The sequence below is a fragment of the Bubalus kerabau genome, chromosome 4, assembly GCF_029407905.1.
Source record: "Bubalus kerabau isolate K-KA32 ecotype Philippines breed swamp buffalo chromosome 4, PCC_UOA_SB_1v2, whole genome shotgun sequence".
NCBI classification, from domain to species: Eukaryota; Metazoa; Chordata; class Mammalia; order Artiodactyla; family Bovidae; genus Bubalus; species Bubalus kerabau.
The window spans coordinates 74,335,743-74,358,918 of record NC_073627.1 but is presented as its reverse complement, the minus strand read 5'-3'; the positions used below and the strand labels follow the sequence as shown (position 1 = coordinate 74,358,918).

At 42.2% G+C, this 23,176-nt stretch overlaps 1 protein-coding gene across 3 annotated transcripts in view; it reads left to right on the top strand.

Moving 5' to 3' along the window:
- The window catches only part of MSRA (methionine sulfoxide reductase A), a 379,756-nt gene that overhangs the window by 182,501 nt on the left and 174,079 nt on the right, over positions 1-23,176 (top strand). For all 3 annotated transcript variants that reach the window (XM_055577724.1, XM_055577723.1, XM_055577725.1), the window contains exon 3: positions 4,486-4,605. In XM_055577724.1, the coding sequence (XP_055433699.1) occupies positions 4,486-4,605 (120 nt within the window). The remainder of the gene's footprint in view (positions 1-4,485; positions 4,606-23,176) is intronic.

Below are 23,176 nucleotides of genomic sequence, written 5' to 3'. Positions count from 1 at the left end.
AAGCCACGAAAAACAGGAATTCTGCCATTTGTGACAACACGCTAGACCTTTCAGGCATTATCCTAAATGAAATAAGTCGTACAGAGGAAGACAAATACTGTATCATTTCACTTATATTGGAACCTAAAGAAACCGCCACATTCATCTGAACAAAGAGTGGAATGGTGGTTTCCAGAGTTTGTGTGTGGGGAATAAAAAATTCTAGTGATGAGTAAATTCTGGGGATCTAATATTCCCCATGGTGACTATAGCTAATAATACTATATAATTGAAAGTTGCTAAGACAGTAGGTTTTACATAGTCTCACTACAAAAAATTGGAATCGTGTGAGGTGATACATGTGTTAACTAACCTTATTGCTTTAATTATTTCACAGTATGTTTGTGTGTCAAGTACGTGATGACATTCCTTACAGTAAACTTACATGTCGTATGTCAACCATATACCAATAGAGCTGGGAAAACTTTTAAAAAGTTAAAAACATACCATAGTACCACCCATAGTTTTGCCAAAGGATGAAATCTGAGTGTGGATCACACCTCTGGATCCAGCAGCAAATTTGCAGGAAATATTGAGCATAGAGGAACAGGTTGAATTGCACCAGGAGAATGCAATTGGCAAAATCTACACTGTGGGAGATTCTGCAGACCAAGTGGCTCGAGTTTTCTTCAGTGGATAAAGGATTAGAATGGAGTGGGAGCCTGTCCATTGAAAGAATTTTAAAGCCATAATCAGATTTTTAAAATAAGTAGGACCAAACTGTAGTATCAGGATGGATACCTTGAATGATAAAATGATGAAAGAAGCATCAGTAAGTAAACACTATAAAATTCAGACAGTGGTTAGCCTTGGGGGAAGAAAAGAGAGTTGTGACTGGGGTGTGATGTAAGGAGGGTTTCCTGGGGTGGATGGCAAATTCTAAATCTTGAGCTGGGTGGTGGTTACTAGACTGTTCGAGTATAATAACACACTGAGTTGCGCATTTGTTGCATGTGGCTTTTCTGTATCTGGTTTATTTATAATAAAAGGTTAAAATATAAAATATTTTAAATAAAACATATTTTAGATGATATTCGTGTTGCTTACTAGACCCATAAATTCTGAGACATTCTGCCATAAATAAACCTCTCTTTGTTTAAACACATACATACTCAAAGGCAAATAAAAGAATGCTTTTAGGTTATATTGGAAGCCACTAGATAAAACATCTGATTGCTTCAAGGAGTTTTATTCTTACAGGCACCCCTATCCTAAGTTAAACACCTTTACAGAAATATCAACCTTGGTTATATACCCTGGGACATGATTTCAGCCACACCCCTCTTGGAGACCTTTTCCCAGATGGAGGTAGTTCATTCTCCTTGCTATCAGAGTTCTTTTCGTGATCCCCAATAAATGAAAAGTGGGGGGGGGTAAATATTTCTCTACCTTCAGTAGATTTTTGTTTGGTCGTTTTAAGTTTTATGAATCTATATCATGAGGATGTAGTGAAGACGTAGGAGATTTAGACTCTGGGGGCATAGACAGTAGGACTGTAGACAATGATCAGGGTAAGCTGGCTGCTAAAATAGCCTGTTATATACCCTGTGTGGGCTTCCCTGGTGGCTCAGCAGTAAAGAATCCACCCGCAGTGTGGGAGACATGGGTTCAATCCCTGTTCCAGGAAGATTTCCCGGAGAAGGGAATGGCAACCCACTCCAGCATTCTTGCCTGGAGAACCCCATGGAGCCTGGAGGGCTACAGTCCGTGGGGTCACCAAAGAGCTGGACACGACCTAGCAACTAGACAACAGCACCATGTCGTGTGTGGAGAATACTGAAGGCGTGCAGTACTCTTTGGTACCATCACTCTTAGTCACTGTGAGACACAGAAATATTTTATTCAGCAACCCCCACAGACTACCAAACTTCAGAGGCTCAGGTGCCTTCAGCTTGCACACTGCCCATCTCCTGGATGGCTTTGTGGCCTTTTCTGTGCAGTAATACTGCCCAGCTCCTTTTTCACCCGTCCTTCTCCAGAGATTCCCTGTCATCATTCCTGTGACCGATCATTTTATGTGTCAACTTGACCTGGCTCTGGGATGCCCAGAAAACCTGTAAAGCGTCATTTCTGGATGTGTCCATGAGAGTTTCTGCAAGAGCTTAGCATTTGAGTCAGTACATGGAACAGATCAACCTCACCAGCGTGAGTGGGCATCATCCAGTCCATTGAGGGGCTGCATAGAACAAAACAGGAGATGGAGGGTGAATTCACTCTGTCTGAGCTGGGACACCCATCTCCTCCTGCCCTCAAACATCAGTTCTCCTGGTTATCAGCCTTCAAACTTAGACTGGGACTCACATCATTGGATTCCCTGACTCTCAGACTTTCAGGTTTGGACTAAGATTATGCCTTTCCTGGGCCTCCAGCTTGCAGACGGTAGCTCATGGGACGTCCTTGCCTCCATAACTTAGGATCAAATTCCTCATAATAAATCTCTCTATATAGACCTGTTTAAATCCTGTTGGTTCTGTTTCTTCAGAAAACTCTGACTAATATAGTCCCCTCATCTCAGGAATGTAATGAAATAAAATTAATAGTGATTCTCGTTCCAGAGACTTGAGGATGGTCAATTTTTAGGAATGCTCAGTAAATACCTAGTCATATTCACTCCTGCATTGTAGGCAGATTCTTTACCCTCTGAGCCACCAGGGAAGCCCAGTTACATTCACTAGTAGCAAACAATTCACTGGTAAACAGAAAAAAAAATGATATTTAGTGGCATGTAACTCGAACAATGCAGATGCTTATTTTTTCTTTGAATTGTTTGCTTTCCTTTTTAAAAGGTATGTATTTTTGTTTTTAAAGTAATGTGAACCTATTATATAAAAACTTGAAAAAAAAATTTGTATATTCTCACCACTGTAATATAATCATGATTATGATTTTATGTATTTCTTTCTAGTCTATTTTGGTATGAATATTTTTTCATAGTTATAATAAGAATACGCCTATAATTGTCTTATTCCCTTTTAAATTTAGCTTTGGGTTAATTATGATGCGGTTATATACATATTTCCATATTGTATTGTTACCACAACAGTAACTTTTTACTGCATTAAATTTCATCATTTGGCTCTATCATATTTTTTAACTTAGCCTATTTTTGGTTAGTATGTTTCACATCACATTTGAGCAAGTGTATTTTTGTATAATGTATAACATCATGCACATTTGTTTTTGGTTGTTGTTGCTCTGAATTCTTAAAGTAGAATATTAACAAGTGTCAAGAATTTCACTAAACTTCTAATTTTTCTTTTAGCTCTGTCATCAAATCTAACAGATCTAGTGATTGTTAAAGCAGGAGGCATATATTAATTTGATAACGGTTGTTCTACCCAATATTTTAATTATATATGACTTAATAAAGCCAGGTAAAACTTGAGTAAGGCTGTAATCTTGTTTACATCTAGAAATTGACCACAGAATAGTTGTGGAAGTTTAGAAATTCATGGTAGAAAAAGGAAGGTTCTTTATCTGGAGACAAGGAAATGTAATACAACATTTTAGATGAGTGTAAGTATGTGCATTCTTGGGAGGTAGGTCTTAGTTTTCATCATATATTCAAAGGAATCTAATACCTAACCACTGGTGTGAGCACATGTGTGCTAGTTGAATGGAAAACCACTTTTGTGCCTTTATTTGTTACTCTCTTTCCCTGCCTTCCTCTGTCTCTTTCTTTCTTTATCATATTCAGTAATTGAACTCAGAAAAATGTTCTTTTTGGTGAGCAGTGATTTATCACATGAAAGTTTCTAATGAATTAAAAAAAATTTCAAACTGAACACATGTGTGAAATTGTTAATCAAATACTGTGTCAATCTGTTTTGATCTGGGGGATGTTTTCCCATTTAAATCAGTAATTTAGTGTTACCTTCCTTTGTTAGAATTTTTAAAGAAAGCCTGACCAGGATACTGATCATTAAATAAATTTCTACTGTTCCTACAACTTCTTATGTTTTGACAAGTCCATAATGAACTGAGTGTGGAAATCATTCATCAAATGCAGTTATCCTTTTGCTATATTATTTCAAAAGGTATAACTTTACAAACTATTAAAATTTGAGGTTTTTTAAAAAGTTTTTACACAACTAAAACAAAGAGGATGAGATGATTAGAAAGCATCACTGACTCAATGGACATGAATTTGAACAGACTTGGGGAGATAGTGGAGGACAGAGGAGCCCGGCATGCTGCAGTGCATGGGGTCGAAAAGAGTGAGACATAATGACTGAACAACAATAACAAAAGCAAAGAGACATTCTGTGAAAACAACCTTAAATTCTTTGTAGACATTAAAAACTCTACTTCTTTAAAAGATAAAATCTTACTCATGTTTGATTACCAGATAACAAGAAGAACTTTTTCCTAGTGTGACAGAGCTCCTGATATGCAATGACTGCCTTGTTTTTAATAAGGGACTAACCATTATCATGTTTTTCTTAGGAATGGGCTGTTTCTGGGGAGCTGAAAGGAAATTCTGGACCCTGAAAGATGTATATTCAACTCAAGTTGGTTATGCAGGAGGCTATACTCCCAATCCTACTTATAAAGAAGTCTGCTCAGGTAGGAAGACTCTCTGGACTTGTCCCTGCTGGCAGGTGACAGGATCTTCAAAACGGAAATAAATTTTTTGTGTGTTTTTTTCAGTTTTCTCTTGCCCATTTCTAGGAATATAGTTGCTGACCTTTCACTTTATATTTTCAGAAAACAATAGACTTGCTACAGAACATGCCATGTAGCTTTTCTTGCAGAAAAATCACCCTGAAACATAATCTCTAAAATGATCATTTGTTAGCTTATGATTCTGTGGGTCAGCAATTTAGACTAAGTTCAGCTGGATGGTTCTTCTGCTGATTTCATCTGGGTTCATTCACGGGACTGCAGTCGACTGTTGGGTTCCTCGGGCGCTAATTGGCCATCAGTGGCTTCATCATATATTGGGCAATTGCTGCCATCACCTCTTCTTGCCTAGGGTAATGAGGATGATGAGTATATCTTCAGCACCCTGGCCTGGGTAAATTCACGCGATAGTGGATGCAGAGTAAGAGAGAACAAGCACCATTCTGCTAGTACTTTTCAAGTTTCTGTGTCACATTTACTATGGTCCCATTGACCACGGCAGGTCACATGGTCTAGCCTGGAGTCTGTGTGTTTACCGGGTGATGTGAAGAAATTGGGACCGTTACCGCATCATTCTATCACCTGGGACAAGTATGTCATCTACCAGACTTCTTTCTTGAGGGAAAAACATGAAAAATCAGGCTATACTGAGGGAAAGGCAAACTGTGGCTTGCAGGCTAAATTCTGCCTGCTGTCTGTTTATATAAGTAAAATCTTTCTGAAACACGGTCGTTTGCTCTTTGTTTATGTTATCTGTGAATGTTTTCATGCCGCAGTCTCAGAGTTGAGTGGATGCCTCTGAGACTGTATGGCCTCTGAAACCTAAAATGTTTATGATCTGGACCTTTACAGAAAAATATTTGCTGACCTGGATAGGCAGATGCTTCCATGACATACTCTATCTCAATTACCAAATTGTCTTTCTGGAATTTGTTTTGTTTTATTGTTTCTGGCCTTTGAAGATTTTGTATCTTTCTGCCAGCTCCAGGAGCATTTAAAACGTATTATTTTTCTATTTTAAAACTTTATTTTTCATTTTTAAAATAAAAATAGTATATATTTAAGATGTAAAACGTGATACTTTGGTATACGTAGTGAAGTTATTCTAATAATCAAGCTAATTAACATACCCATCTCCTCACAAACTTTTTTAATGTGTGATGAAAGCACCTTTGAGCTATTCTCTTAGACGATTCCAAGTATATAACACTGTATTAAGTCCAGTCACCACACTGTACACTGTATCTCTAGAACCGATTCGTTTTACATGAAGGAAAGTTTGTACGCTTTGACCAACATCTCCCCATTTCCCTGGTAACCACCGTTCTATTCTGCTTCTGTGAGTTCAGTTTTTTTTAGATTCCACTTCTGAGTGAAATCGTACAGTTATTTTTTTCTGTGTCTAGCTTATTGTGCTTAGCATAATGTCCTGCAGGTTCATCCATGTTATTGCACATGGCAGGATTTCCTTCATTTTTAGGCTGAATTGTGTTCTATTGTGTATGTGGCACGTCTTCTTTTTCCCTTCACTGACAAATACTTAAGATTGTTTCCATACCTTGTCCATTTCAAATAATGCTGCAGTGAGCATGGGAACCCAGATGTCTCTTTAGGACATGGATTTCTCTATCTTTGTAGGTATACCCAGAAGAGAGGTCATTGAATCATATAATAGTTCTGTTTTTAATTTTTTGAGGCACATCTATACTGTAAAACACATTTTTTAAAAGAATATTTTATTTACTACCTTAAACAGTTCTTAATAGAGTTTATCTAGCATATAGTCCATCCCATTGACAGAAGTAGGATTTTTAAAAATATGTAAATAGTTTTATTGTTTAAAAATAAAGGTTCACATTGGTGTTATCTGTGGAGGGCCCTCTCAGCTCTTTAAGGGCACTGAGGATGAGGCAGGGAGGAACTGGAGTGTAGGAATTTGTTCAGTAATGAGCGTGTTGATGTGTTTGCTACAATATGAATTCTGGTTTTGATGTGAGATTTGAACTGTGCAACTATGAAATTATCATAAAAATATTCCTATTCTTATTTTTCTTCCTTCTGGAGAAGTGAAATATTCTGCTTGATGTTGAGAATATAGTATATCAGACAAATTTGTTAACGGTTAATCTTTTTTTTTCCTTTGCTTCTGTTTCAAAATGAAACAGCTTATGCAGAACTATAAATAGAGAGATTCAGATGAACCCTGGAGATTGCCCAGGTGTATCCTCTTAAGTCTTAAGAATGGAAATGAATATATTCCTTCCTATAATTGCAGACACAACTTAATAGCTTAAGAGAAAAGGTTGCTAAGATAACATCCAGATATCTACTGCTTATATTGTTACTCTCCACCAGCAAAATGTTAATCATCAGTTAGAATATTGTGGTTGCTGTTTGCTCAGACTCTCTCCAATTAAGTTCTTCACCATAAGAAGAACAACATGATAATTGCCCTTTGTTGAGTTCCTACTGTGTGCCAGACACCATCAAGTAGCTCGTGCTCAGTCATGTCCAACTCCTTGTGACCCCATGGACTGTAGCCCTCCAGGCTCCTCTGTCCATGGGATTTCCCAGGCAAGAATACTGGAGTGGGCTGCCATTTCCTCCTCCAGGGGTCTTCCCGACCCAGGATTGAACCCATATCTCCTGAGTCTCCTGCATGGCAGGCAGGTTCTTTACCCTTGAGCCGCTGGCCAAACAGTGTACAAGCAGTTTGTTCATCTTTGCTTTTTTTTCCACCCAGTCTTTCAAACAGCCCCATGAAGGGTCTCAGTTTCTGTTTTTCACAAAGGGAGTGTTGAGGCTCAGAGAAAATAAGTGACTTAGCCAGGGTCATAACTCCCAACCTTTAGCTCTCAGCTCAGAACTTATGCCATTGACCATGGTGTAAGTCACCCAGCTGTCATGGCCCAGCCATTTCCCATCCACCTATTCATGCTTCTCTCCTCCCCACGTTTTCTTTCATGTATACTTTTGAACCTTTTGGTATGCTTTTTCACGATTACTGTAAGGAAAATAGCAAGCAGTCTTCTGGGTCTTGGTGATGTTTGCAAGGAAAAAGGAAAAAAATCCCTTTTAAGATATAGTTCATGCCGACATCTGGCACGTTAGAGGCCTGTAGCAATGGTGAAATACAGAAATCACAGAGGTTGGTAAAGAACTCTCTATTTGATGTGAACACTACCTGCTAAGTTAGTGGTGGCATCCGGAAGCATGGTTGTCATGGAAACTTGTTCCCAATTGGGCAAAGATAGTTATAGGGTTTTTTCCAGACACAGAAGGAGAGATGATTTCTTTCCCCAGGCTTTGTGTTGTTGTTGTTGTTGTTCTGATCATGAAAGAGAAAAACAAAAAGGCCTAGAGAGGCTGTGATGGAAAGGCCTGTCTGGCCCAGAAGTGATGGAGCCTTCGGATCTGTGGGAATAGCAGGGAAGGAGAACAAGCAAGGTCCCCAGCTAGCATAATTATGGTAACCAGCTAATTAAAGGTTTTTGACCAAGGAGAGGGATGGGGGAAACAGAGAACAGGCTGTACTGGTTGGGCCTCCCCACTGGGGCCTGGGGTGCTCAAAGCCTTGTTGAACAAGTCAGCCCTGGGTGGGTCTGCCTTGCAGGAGAGAAAACCCCAGGGTCTGATAAGATGTATAATCATTGCTGAGGTTTCATGTGAGAGAAATGCTAGTCTGCGCTCTGGTATTTGCATTTATTTCAAATTGCTTACTCTTGTGTTTGCAGTTAGGCTTGTAAGACATTGGTCACAACCAGCAGTCTTTTTAAAGGTGTTCCTTCCTTCCTTCCTCCCTCTCTTTCTTCTTTCCTTCCAGAAAAAAAGCCTAAGGACCTGGATTGTGTGCCAACCTCCTTCCCTCACAGAGCAGGACACCTGAGTCTGAGGTGCCATTCGATTTCCTGGGGCAGGTTCCAGAATTACAGGGCTCGCACTCAGGAAGGGGTTCTCGAAACCCATGAAATTAGCTCTTATTCCCTTCTGCCATGAACGATCACCTTGGAGGTGCTTCCAGCAGTCAGAGCTTGTGTCCGAACTTCCACGAGTATTGTCTTGATGAACAGATCAGTGATCACAAACCATGGAACCAGAACTACTTTATGAAGTTGGTCATGCCCGCTTGCTAGTGGGTATGCATGTGAGTGTGAAAGCAAGTATGTACCCAGACAGGCTGTATATTAATGTCTGACTGGTGGATTTCTGTGTGGCAGTTGATGGGCCAGCAATTCAGAAACGTGAACTGGAGTTGTGCCTACGCATGTGGAAAAGAACTGTGATTTCTAGTAAGAGCCAGGAGAGGAGGTGGCCCCCATGGGGCCATTCATTAATGACTCCCCAGCGGGTCTGTTACATGTTGGGTGATGTGTGTGCATCTGACACACGTAGAAAACACTTGGGGAAAACAGTTCCTTGGGCATTTGCAAAGTTGCCTTTTAGGAATGAAGTGTAAAATAAACCTGTAACGCATCAGAGCTGAGATAGGCAGTCTCTTAGAAGAGAGCTCGGCTTCTGGGTCTTCAGGACCTCCGAGTAGTCTGATGGCTGGCCTGGGAAAGGGGAGGTCCTGCTGCCTCCCACCCCACATAGGTTGCTCCATAAGATTTGGCTGCTGGTCAGGCTCCCAGAGCCTGAGGCCATGACACTTTTAAGTTCTATCACTAACTCCACTTGATCTGATCATCACCCTATAGAAACTTCTCATCTTTTGTCCTCCTAGGGAGGTTATTTACAGGAAGAAAGAGCAAGGAGACAAGGCCAGCCAGATAGTTCTAACGCTCATTTCCAATTCAGTAAGATGCTTTCCTGAGATGTATGTGTCAGTCTGTTGTGAGTTTAGTCTACACAGGTCATTCTCTCCATATTGGATTAACCTTGTTAAATTCAGTGTAGAAATGGAATTTGGCCTTCGAAGCTGAGAGTCGGGAGCCTGGTCGCCATGATTTTCCAAAGGCTGTGGTCTTTGCATTTCCTTACAGATGCCCTGTCCCTCACACGTGTCCATCATTTCATTTAAACCTGATTTAAGAGTGACCACCCTCCTGTAATAGGCACTTAAACTTCCCTTTCTCAGATTCATCAGTTAGCACTAGAGCTCAGAGAATGAGAGACTTGCATCTGCCAGGTGGTTTTTTTTAATCTGTATTTATTTGTTTTATTTGTCTTTATTGGGCTGCACCAGGTCTTAGTTGTGCCCTCAGGATCTTTAGTTGTGGCATGTGGGAGTTTAGTTCCCTGACTGGGGATCGAACCCTGCTCCCCAGAATTGGAAGTGCAGAGTCTTAGCCATTGGACCACCAAGGAAGTCCTTGCCGGGTATTTTAAGCCTGAATTCTGAGTCCTCTGAGAGCTGGCCACCACCAGCTTCTGCACCAAGAACCCGGTCTCAGCTTGGATGCAGGGTAGCATTGCTCACAGCCACTGTTAGGCTACTGCTGCTTATTTGTCTGATCTGTCTCTAAGACATGTCCTGAAAAGTGTTAGTGGCCATCCTTCTGTTCCTAAAATGATTTCCAAGGATTCATTCATTCACATGGTGTTCCTTAACAGCTGACTATATGCCTGGCACTGGAGAACCTGTAAAAGCCTGGGAGGGCACAGCCAGGAGGAGCCTCAATTTCATGTAGGCTTTCTTGTATGAATTAAATTCACCATTGATTGGGAATGTACCATATATGCAAGACATTGTATTAGGTACTCTGTATCATTGTATGTGAAATAGAGTTGAAAAATGCTAGTACCTGTCTGCCAGAATTCTTTCTCTGTAGTCAGATGAAAGCTTGATCTTTCACATTTAAAGAGTTGTGCTGACCCTGGTTGTAGACACACACACACATACACAAATACACACATGCATACTCACACACATCGCACACTTGTTATGCAAACCAACTGATTAACTGGCATGCTGTTGCTTTCCTACGTTGATTTTAGAAGTAATTGAGCCATTCAGTGTCTTGAATACCCTGATAGAGAATTATTCTTACATTTTATAATCACGACGACACAGATGAAAATATGAAAAGACATTCTGCCATGGATAAGCATTCTGGGTTAATTTCAGTGCATTAGCCTAATACACAAATAACCCCATTTCTGGCAAGAAAACCCAGGATGTTCATTCACTGGGTAATATCTTTTCGTATTTTGCTTACAGATGTTCAGAACAATTCCATGTTCATTAGTCTATTCAAAAGCTTTTAGAAATCTGCACAGCCAAGTGGCACCAAACCCAGAAGCATGAAAGGGGCTGTACAACTTTCTCTCGTAAGGGAGATCTACACAGTCACCACGGAAACTCAGAGGCCCAGACATTTTTCTTTATCATCAGAAGACTCTGGTGGATTTTCACGCGGTGCATTTGGTAGAAGTCTTGAGCCAGGTGCCGGGGCTTGGGAGGAGCAGAGATTGGAAGGGTCCTGTCACCTCCCACTGCGATGTTCATGCCGAGGCCATATTACTCTTTATCCTCAAAGAGTTGCCTTTCTTATAAAATGGGGGGTGTTGCTGATCTATGAAGCCCATAGAGTTATGGTGAGGTTCTTATTTGAAAATCAAATCATGTCATATTGGGAGTAGCAAATCCAGGACGTATGCTTTCTGTGACTCCAGCTCTTGGGCATATAAAAGATGAAAGCAATGGGTCAGGAAGCGTCGCTTGGCAGGGTCATGGGCTCAGCACTCGGGATGTGCGCATGACACAGCAAACAAAAGCCGATGTCTTCTTTTCCTCTTCTGTGTTCTCAAGAGGTCATATCCAACCCCCTCTCCACATGCAAATCCTAGTTTCCTCCATGCTTAAGAGCTCTAACAAAGCACTGAGTAATTTTCCCACTAATAGAAGAAACTCAATATACTTTTTTAGTTCGACTTAATTTCTGAAGTGTTTGGGTGGATGTACATGTCTGTGTATCTTGCGTGAGATTAATGACCCCATTCTTTTCCAAAGTAGTAATGAGTTCTGTTATTAGCAGATTTTACCAAGCAACATAAAACTCTTTCTTAATTCCTTGCAGACTACATTAAAGCTCTCTTTAGTGCATAGTTAAGTCTTATTGTACTCTTTTCAGTGTCAGTCAAGGTAAATTACTAAGTTATTGACATATCCCTGAAAATGCAAGAATTCTGCTCTTCAAGTTCTTGCTATAAGCAATTTGATCACTTTCTGCTCCTTTTATATTAGATGTAATATTAACCTTGAACTTGTAGTAGGCAGGATGAAAATGCTTACCTCTCTCAAACCACCAGGCAGAAAGCAAACCCTGAGGTTGGGGTCCTGTGATTCCTAGTTAAAACCCCAAGGACCAAATACACCCTGTCCACTCATCATGCCCTTTTAAGTGAGGTTGGGAATCAAGATTTCAGAATGGATGTGGCTGTTGAGTTTGAAAATGTTAAGATTTCGAGAGATCATTATTTTTTGTCAACTAAGTCCTGGTTATCATTTCAGTGAAGCTAGATTTTGTTTTTAAAAAAAATCTAGCGCTGGGATTTTTTTACCAGTTTGTATGTTCTGAGAGCTGGATGCTCTCAGGGCTGAGTCCGGGAGCAGCCAGGAGCAGAGCTGAGGGTGTGACAGCAAAGCCCACTGGAGCCTCTCCTGTTAACCTGTGTGCTGGCATCTCTCATTTCCCTCAGCCTCGGAACAAAAAAGGAAATCATCCGACCAGTGGGTGTTACTGCCTCGCCCTCTTTCAGAGCTTCTCTAGGTCTGGTTTCCAGTCTGGACTGTGGACCTGCAGGGCCTGTGGAGTTGGGAGCAGTCTGCAAATTGATTCTGTCCACCAAGCTGGTCCCAAAGACCCGACGAACCCTCTCTCTCTCACGTCTACTCCTGATCTTCAGTCTGTAAGAGAGATGACGTTGTGAAGATGAATGACACATTTGTGCACTCTTACTGAACTCAGAGGAGCTTTTGGTCCTCACAGTATGCTCTTCACCCCTGGCTTCCAGAACCAGAGCGCCTGTACCTGGGCAGAGGCTTGACAAAGTCACGTGGTCTCTCGCACTCACACAGCCGTTGGAGCCACCATGCTAACAGGCTGTCCAGAGTTCCCGGGGTTGGAACAAAGTAGACTTGAGCACCCTTTGCTAGAGATATTTCGAGTTTGCTACAATAATTCAATCCAGCGTTAGGCATCACAGAGGAGGAGGAAGATATTTCTATAGCTTCAAAGAGCTGACAGCTGGCAAGCACCAAGACAGGAGGCTACACAAGACCTCAGCTGCTCAGGTTCATGACCTTCCCTCCTTGCCGTGTTTAGTGGCCGAGGACGCCTCTGTATTATTTTCTGTTGTTTGCCATTTACGAGGAGAGTTGATGAATGAATTTTGATGCTTTATAGAGTCTCTGAAGATATTGTATGTTCAGTATATTCTTCTTCTGTCCTTGATGTTTTCATTTTCTCTAGCTTGTTTGACTTTTCCATCACCTCTCTCCTTGAGCAGCTTAATTCACGGTTGGGAACAGGTGTGGTGGTCAAAGGTCAATAGACCGACAGACTCCAAGTAGTTACGTGTGTCAGTATTTCGGCATATCTGATGTAAAATTTGAATAGGCCATTTAAATGGAGGATAAATGAAAAGGAACAATAGTAAAAACATTATACTCATCCAGCACTAGAAATAGGTTGTTCTTTCATTATTTTGGGATTATATTCTCAGAGATTTAGGAGGGAGATGAAGAGGAATTTGCTATAGCAAGCAGTTCTTAAAACATAATTGCAAAAGCAATTGATGAATATGCCCACATCGTTATTTTCAAATCACATCTAATAGAGTCGTAATGTAATATGAGGAAAAAAACCTTCGAGGGGGGTTGAGCTGCTCGAGGAGTTTTATGTAATACTTTGGGTCTTAATTACTTCATAATGACTAACAATTTTTAAAACTTGAGAATGAGGTTTCTTTCTTTCGTTGTTTTTTTTTTTTTTTTTTTTTTTTCGTCTAAGTGACATCAGAAATAAATATCTGGGTCAGTTGTTGCCCCATCTGCCAAGGTAAAACTGCAAGGGACTCTCATGAAAACATGGGTGCCCACTGTGCAAGCGACTCGCCCGGTAGAAACAGGGCAGCTTCAGGAGAGGCCACTGCTCTGTACCAGGCCAGCCTCGAACTTGCTGGGGCCTCATCAGCATGAGAGTCAGTCACAGGTCACTGAGTCCCCTCAGCCGTGGGCCAGGCCCTGCTTAATAACCCCTGCTCTCTGATGCATGGAACTGCAGGGTCCTCTGGGGGTGCAGAGGCAGAGCTGACCTCAGGCTCTTCAGTCTGCACATGGGAGCCAGCCCCCTGGCTCTGCGGCAAAGGCTTTCTGGGGAGAATGCTCACCCGCAGCAGGGTCGGACCCTCTTATCTGTAGCGTCTCATTCCTCTTCTTCTCATCGTATTCTCTCCCTACTTCTCCTTCCCTCCCTTGTTTTTCTCTTTCTCCCCTCTAGTTAATGATAGGATGCCTTTTTTTACTCCAGTACTATTAATGTTACAATAGTCCTAAAAAAAGCCACAAGAACTAGTAACGTATATGGTGCCCATCTTAGGTTTAGGACAGTTTATAACATAAAATTCTCAACAGATATTATCATAATTGTTGTTGTTCAGTCGCTCCGTTGCGTCCGACTCTTTGCGACCCCATGGACTGCAGCACGCCAGGCTTCCCTGTCCTTCACCATCTCCCGGAGCTTGCTCAAACTCATGTCCATTGAGTCAGTGATGCCATCCAACCATCTCATCCTCTGTCGTCCCCTTCTCCTCCTGCCTTCAATCTTTCCCAGCATCAGGGTCTTTTCCAATGAGTCGGCTCTTTGCATCAGGTGGCCAAAATATTATTATAATAGTAGCTTATATTATTCCTGGTTTATACAATCTGTGAAGCATTTCCAGTGACTGAGCTTTGTTACAGGTCTGTGAATAGGGTAGCATTGTCGCTCCTGCCTGTAAATGCGCAAAGCCCTCTGGAGCAGAAAGTTACTCATAGAATCACCCACTAGATAGAGGTCCCGCCATCTCTTCTGATGGCATTTCCTTTGAAGAAAACAGAGTTTGTTTTTCAGACCATCTCCTTCTAAGCTTTTTCTTTATCCATTTCCAATAAATGCATTTTCACACACCTTTCTTGAGCATTTTAGGATACTTCAGAATATATTAAGTGAGGAAGTTCTAGTAGGAATAAACTAGAGTTTAGCAAATGGTTTATTTAAAAATTTCTGATAGTCTGAAACTATTTAGGTGACCTATAGAAACATGGATTTCTTTTTCTTTTCATTGAGCATATCTTACAGGTCATCTGTTTAAGTGATTGGTAGAGCTTTTGATAAGCATTCAGATATTTTCTTCTGTTGAAGATTTTGCATAGAGATCTATTATTAAAACATGATGTCCAAGATAAATACTCTGATTAGTGGGGGAGGGGTGGGCTCCCTCTACACAAGGGTTTCCCAGGTGACTCAGTGGTATAAAGAACCTGTCTGCCAATGCAGGAGATGTGAGTTCAGTCCCTGGGTCAGGAAGATTCCCTGGAGAAGGAAATGACAACCCACTCCAGTATGCATGGAAATCCCATGGACAGAGGAGCCTGGCAGGCTATAGTCCTTGGGGCTACAGAGAGTTGGACACGACTGAGCGACTGAGGACACATACTTCCTCAACACTGTCCTTGTTCTTTAAGTCAAGAAGATGCTTCCTTGGGGCCAAGTTGGAAAGAAGTTGAGGAACAGGGACAGCTTCACTCTGGGCTGAAACATACACTGAAAAGGCGAAGACCTCCCAGCCACATTATACACTAGAGGAGAAGACCTCCTGATACTTTATGCACTAGGGAAGAAGACCTCTTGACCACATCACACATGAGAGGGAGCTCCCCTTTCTGACCACATTATACACTCATGCCTGCTTTAAGGCTACACACTAGAAGTTACACAATTCCTGGGATTGTCAGGGAGACCATCCAGAGATAAAGTGCTGGAACACCTTCGAATGGGGCCTGTTATTCTCTGCCTTCTCAGAAATGTACTTAGGTGCTGAGATGTCCCCAGGAGCCTTAAGAGTAGACATTGTTGTGTGAGTTCCGAGTCTTGAGGCAGAAGCCCAGAGCCTCCAGTTTCTTCTAGTCATTTGTTCCATTTGCAGTTTCAGCTCTGGCGCCCCGAGCATATTGATTTTAAAGCCTTCCCTCCCCTTCTCCTTCTTGGAGGTAAGAAACTGTCGGCTGCTGTTGTACCCAGTCGGCTGTCTGCACACCTGCCTGGCTGCTGAAGCGGAGGTTGACAAAAAGTCATAGGCGCCTGAACTTGTGTATCTTTGTGCACAAGAAAAAGAAAAATCTGTCCCCTTGTTTAAGGTTTGTTGGTTTGTGTCTGGTGACTTGAAACTGCTCCAGGAAAAACCATCTGTCCACCTTGGAGAATCAGGTTATAAACTGGCTAAGCCACTTACTTGCAGGTGAGGTCGGCATGGGGAAAAGCTATCTGTTTTTGGCTCTTTTGGCTCTAACAGTTTTTAATTAATAAACTTTATTTTTTAGAGAACTTTTAGGTTCACAGCAAAATTAAGAGGAAGGTACCCGTATACACTCTGCTCCCACCCCATGGCTTCCCCTTGTTCCCACCCCCCTCCATGTGGTATGTTTGTCACAGTTGAGGACCCTACAGTGACACGTCCCTGTTACCCAGAGTCCCCAGTTTACATTAGGGCTTACTCTTGGTGTGGTCCATGCTGTGAGTTTGGACAGAGGTACACTTGTATCCACCATTGTAGTGTAACACAGAGTATTTCTTATCTTCCATTCTCTGACTTTGCAAATTGCGGCTGCTGCTCTCCTGGGTTTTTCTCTTTGGGTTTATAGCTTTGCTCTGCTTTCTGGTGTTCCTGACATTGGTACTTCAGGCTCTGCCTGCCTCACCCTTACCTCGTGCATGGATGGGTGGCTCTGTTGCTCATGGTTCTGCTTTGTTATACTCAGATAACCTCCACACAGAAGCTTCAGAAGGCAGTGGCAGGGGTGGGGCTAGACCTGTTTCCCTGAGATTCTGTAAGATTTGGAGGTTCAAGTAAAGAAAAAGACAACCTCGTTACTTCGGCTTGTTTACATATATGGATTGGACACAAACACTGCTGAGACAAAGTGGACACCATAGGATCTACCAGAATAAATGGCAAAGAAATGGGAGCAGTCAGCGGCTGTGTGTAGGTGAGTCATTGGTGAATGGGGCACACTCGGTAATTTGGACCAGTTGCAGCAGAATAAAAGCTCTACTTGTAAGTGAAGAATCGCATGTGACCAACGAGCAAAAGCTACTTAGTGCCTCCGTGCCCGGGCCAGGTGTACAGGGCACAGAATTCCAGTTAGTGATGAAAGTGAAGTAAGTTGCATTTAGCCCAAGATCCATGGAATAGAGAACTGGCAACATTTCCTTAGCTCCTTAGGGGAGGGGAGCAGAGTGGGGAGGAGGGGATGGGGGAGAGGGAGAACACCTCACAGCACTAGCAGCACGGGTTCATAAGTGAGGCAGCTCCTAATGTGGACGGGCACAGGTGGGCTGGTCATGTAGCCTGGAGTTAGGGCAACAGATGGACAATGCATCACATAAATTGGATACCCAGGAACCGCAGTGCCTGTTGGGAAATCCAAGGATGCAGCTGGTTGACCCAGTGACACCATACCTGGGCAGAGGTAGAACTCGGGTGCTCGTGGTCTAAAAGGGAAGTGAATAGCCCTGTGCACTGGTGGGGAGAAAAGCGAAATTCAGTAAGAATAAAGGAAAACCCATCATCGGCATGTGTGTTTAAAAAGTGTTCTTTGTAAGAGGACTGACTGTCTTTCATTTATCTTTACAAGACCTGGGCTTATTATGTCACTTCCGAATGTTGTGATCATATGATGTTCAGAGCACTGGAAGGGGAAATAATATTTGGGTATTTGATATATACGCACAGTATATTTGAAATAAACTTTCTTAATATTGAATTTTCACTCTAAGCACAAACTGAAAAATTAGTTTCTTGAAAAGAATGATAGAATGTGGTTCAGTTTTCAAAATACAGTATAAGATATAGAAAAGATGAAGCCTTTGAAAACCAAACAATATTAAATTAAAACAAAAATAGTTCTATGTGACTCCTCTTAAGTCACTTTAATAGGATGTCACAGTCGCCACGGTCAGCTCTGATGCTGCAGATAACTTTCCATTTGATGATAAAAATGAATGAAATGGCATGTTTCTAAGCTGCTACATACTCAGCCTTGTTATATACACTTAGTCAGTGTACACATTCATGTTGGGGTCTCCGTTTAGTTCAGTCGCTCAGTCGTGTCCGACTCGTTGTGACCCCACGAACCACAGAACGCCAGGCCTCCCTTTCCATCACCAACTCCCGGAGTCCACCAAACCCATGTCCATCGAGTCGGTGATGCCATCCAACCATCTCATCCTCTGTTGTCCCCCTTTCCTCCTGCCCCCAATCCCTCCCAGCATCAGGGTCTTTTCAAATGAGTCAGCTCTTCCCATCAGGTGGCCAAAGTATTGGAGTTTCAGCTTCAACATCAGTCCTTCCAATGGACACCCAGGACTGATCTCCTTTAGGATGGACTGGTTGGATCTCCTTGCAGTCCAAGGGACTCTCAAGAGTCTTCTCCAACACCACACTTCAAAAGCATCAATTCTTCAGCGCTTAGCTTTCTTCACAGTCCAACTCTCACATCCATACATGACTACTGCAAAAACCATAGCCTTGACTAATCAAACCTTTGTTGACAAAGTAACATCTCTTCTTTTTAATATGCTGTCTAGGTTGGTTATAGCTTTCCTTCCAAGGAGCAAACATCTTTTAATTTCATGGCTGCAATCACCATCTGCAGTGATTTTGGAGCCCCCAAAATTAAAGTCAGCCACTGTTTCCACTGTTTCCCCATCTATTTGTTATGAAGTGATGAGACCAGATGCCATGATCTTGGTTTTCTGAATGTTGAGCTTTAAGCCAACTTTTTCACTCTCCTTTTCCACTTTCATCAAGAAGCTCTTTAGTCCTTCTTCACTTTCTGCCATAAGGGTGGTGTCATCTGCATACCTGAGGTTATTGATATTTCTTCCAGCAATCTTGATTCCAGCTTGTGCTTCTTCCAGCCCAGCGTTTCTCATGATGTACTCTGCATAGAAGTTAAATAAGCAGGGTGACAATATACAGCCTTGACGTACTGCTTTTCCTATTTGGAACCAGTCTGTTGTTCCATGTCCAGTTCTAACTGTTGCTTCCTGACCTGCATACAGGTTTCTCAAGAGGCAGGTCAGGTGTTCTGGTATTCCCATCTCTTTCAGAATTTTCCACAGTTTATTGTGATCCACACAGTCAAAGGCTTTGGCATAGTCAATAAAGCAAAAAAAAAAAAGATGTTTTTCTGGAACTCTCTTGCTTTTCCGATGATCCAGCAGGTGTTGGCAATTTGATCTCTGGTTCCTCTGGTCTCCATTGAAGGCATTTAGATGTTCATCACCTACTCTGTGAAAGTTCTTGTGTCAGATACAGTGGGAGGCAGGAGAGATTAGTTTTTGTTTTCATGAAGGTACACATACAGGGAAGCCTTGATGGATGGGCCAGGGGTACCGTCTCTGATATCCAGCCCAAGTAAATAAAGTGGGAATAACGTGAGAGGCCAAAGGAGAGGGTCCTGGGAACTCAGTTAAATAGGGAGATGGGCTGATGTGTTGAAGAGACTGAAGTAAGAGCCAAATGGGGAAATGGGGGTCAGGCCAGTCCTCAGAGGAAGAGGAATCTTTAAACCCAGCTCTGACAGTATGCTGCCACTGATGCTGGCATGAGGGGGGATTGAGTGAGTCGGGGGTGGCTGCTGGGATCAGGTCATGGCAGACTGAGGGTTTTGCTTTTGATTCAGGAAACCTAGAGCATGGAGCTCTAGTGCTTACGTCTCACCTGTGGCTGTTTGGATGGAAAGTCTGAATGTCCTGCTGGTGTTTACCCAATGAAGTCCTGCCTGTCTGAGAGGCCAACCCATAGTCCAGAATCAGACCCGCTGCTCAGGTGCCAAGTGGCTGGTGGAGGAGAGCTTGACTGAACGCCAGCTGGTGCAGAGAGAAGAAGGAGGCAAAGGGCACAGGCTGGTCTGGGGCAGCCGCACAGAGTCAAGGTTGATTCCTGGCTCTGGGGTACACTGGATGGTGATTCGGACAGGGATATCACTGGGGCCTTCTGAGTGTCTGTCAGCTTGGGGCCTTCCCTGTCTTCCAGGTCTTTAGGCTGATTGGAAGGGCCTGAGATCATCACAAACTTATGACTGCTGGAATGAGTGACCCCTGGTGCAACCAAGCTGACAGAACAGGAAGGGCTTGTGGAATCATCTCTTTTCACACAGTGGGAAGTGAAAACTCAAGAAGGCCACTGTCATTAACATTGACATTGTACAGTGTACGACACTGACTTGGTCAGGACCAGAGTCTTTTGTTTTTATATAATTGATGTATAGTAAAATACACATATTTAAAGTATACAGTTTGGTAAGTTTTACCATTTGTAGACCCTGTAAAACCATCACCACATTGAACATATCCATCATGCTCAAAGTTTCCCCATGCACCTTTGTAATTCTCCTTTCCTGCCTTCTTTGTGCCCCCTTGCCCCTGCCACCCAACCACCAGGACCCCAACTCCCCATGCCCAGGCAATCTCTGATCTGCCTTCTCAGATTTCTAGATAAATTTGCATTTTGTAAAATTCTATATGGAATCATATGCATATGATTATCATACGTCTGGCTTCCTTCATTCAACATAACTGTTCTGAGATTCATTGATTTTTTTTTTCTCAATAGTTTGTTCCTTTGTATTGCTGAATAGTATTCCATTGTGTAGATATACCATGAGTTCACCTGTTGGTTAATATTTGTTTCAGTTAGGCTATTACAGATAACACTGCCATGAACATTCATTCCAGGTCTTTGTGTGGACATATCCCTTTATTTCTTTTGGATAAATACCTAGAAATGGAGTGACTCAGTCACAAGGGGTGTGTGTGCATGTGTGTGCAGTCACTCAGTTATGTCCGACTCTTTGAGACCCCATGGACTGTAACCCACCAGGTTCCTCTGTCCATGGGGCAGGGTAGGTTTATTTAACTTCTTAAGACATTGCCAGGATGTTTTCCTAAATGGTTGTACCATTTTACATTCCTTCTGGTTGTGTGTGAGAGTTCCAGCTCCTCTACATTTTCACCAACACTTGGTGTGGTCAGTCTTTTCAACTTGAGTCATTCTAATAGGTGTGCAGCAATACAGCTTTGTGCTTTTCACATGCATTTCTCTAAAGACTAAATGGTATTGAGTATTTTTTAAGATGCTTACTTGCAATCTGTACGTCTTTCATAAAATTGTCTGTTCATATCTTTCATATATTTTTATTGGATTATTTTCTAATTTTAGAGTTTTGAGAGTTCTTTGTATATTATGATTACCAGTACTTTATCAGATATATGATTTACAGATATTTTTCTCTGAGTCAGTGGCTTTTCTTTGCATTCTTTTAACAGTATCTTTCAAAGATTAGAAGTTTTAAATTTTGATGAGGGGCCGGTGTATCAATTTATTATTTGATGGATTTTCCTCTTAGATATGACACTGTATCTAAGACGTCTTTGCCTAATCCACATTCACAAAGATTTTCCCCTATTTTTATTCTAGAAGTTGTATACTTTGACATGTACATTTAGGTCTGTGGTCCCTTTTGAATGAATTTTTGTTTATGTTGCAAGAACCCCACAGTCTTGACAAGTGTGCAATATAATAAAAGGCATGTGGTCTCATTATCTATATAAGAATTTTCTACCAATGCCATCATGTTTCAATGCAAAGGTTAGCCATACATTAAATACGTACATCATTCGAAAAACACTGCACTAAAACACATTGCCTAGCTTTCATAATACATTTGACGAAAGAATAATAAGGTCATTGAGGGCAATCAGTGTTTTGTTATATTCTTGATTATGTCCTTGATCATAGTTGTATATCTTGATATGAACATAGCTGGTATAAGAAGTAAGCCTCGTCCCTCTTACTGGGGACCAACATTGTCCTGGACTCAAGTTTAAAACCTTGACAACAGCATTGATTACACATTGTTTATCTGTCCCCCTCCTGTTGCAGTGATTATGGCACTGGAGAATTCCTGGAGAGGACGCAGTGCTCAATCACGTAATTATGTCCCAAATAGCGTGGGCGCTCTTGCTGCCGTTCATAGGAACAGCGCAAAGAGAAGTTTGTTTGGGTTCTTATTGTGGATATCCAGTGGGAGGAGAGGCTGCAGTGGCGGAAGACAGCAGCTCGGAGATGGAAGCAGTTGATTTGGAGACTGAATGGGGCCATGTGGGGATATCAAGGGTTTTGTTGTGCCTGTCTTGTGATTATGGGAGTAATTAGCACCATCCCATTGACCATAGTATATAAGTGTATGATTCAGGTTCCACAGCACAGGACTGCAGCTGATCATTTCATCCCTGGGGATTCTTCATGGGCCCTCATATTCTGCCTTTCAGATATGAGCTCCTAGCCCCTGGGATGTAGGTCCTTTCTGAAAAGCAGTAGAGGAATACCAAAGGGGCTGTTGGATTCGAGGTTGGCAGATGGAAGGTGTTTGTGTTCTGAGAGACCCTTACATCTGCTGGGGGACCAGGGGCAAGTCAGTGCTTGCCTCTCCTAATACCTTCTCTGCCGAACAAGGAGAGGAGGACCTTTTAGTGTCCTCATGGGCATGCTGGGAGAATGTGCTCTCCACCTGTACCGTATTCCTGTGAGTAGGTAGGGGCCATATGTGTACTTTCATCTTTTCCTACAGAAAAAAAATTACTTGCACTTTTCTTTTGGAGGCACCGTGGGAACCAGTCTTCTCTCCTGTTCCCTCACCCCCACACCCAGGCCCTGAGGCTAGGCCAGCTCACCCTCCACTGCCCATTCCCCTTTGTTTCCCTGTTGCACGTACCCTATCACAATGATGGCTTTTCTCCCTGCCTGGAGTAGGCGTTTCTTTAAGGGCCATGACCTCTAACTTATCTGTATAACCTCAGTGCCATTTAGTAAATGTTTGTTGAACCAGCAGCTAAATAGGTAAATATGGAGATGAGCAGGACATTCCGGTGTTCCGGGAACTCACTGCCTAGCGCAGGAGATGGACGTGATTATGAGTGCTTGCCGCCCACTGTTCGGACTACAGCAGCAGCTCGTTGATTTATTTTTAAACAAAATGGGACCACTTCATTCTCCTCTGACAAAATAGCTTCTGTTGACACTCAAGACATTTGGGTGGACAGTATGTAACTGAGAAATGGTTTCTAAAAAGAGTAGAAGAGAGAAAGGGAGACATTCCTCTTTCATTCCACTCTGTACGTCTCTTATGTCTGTGGCACCTCCCTCTCCACTCCCTAGGTTGGGTTAGCTCCTGCCTCTAACCCCTCGTGTATTCTCACAACACTGTGACTCTCTTTTCTGACAAATTATTTGTTTACCGTGTGCC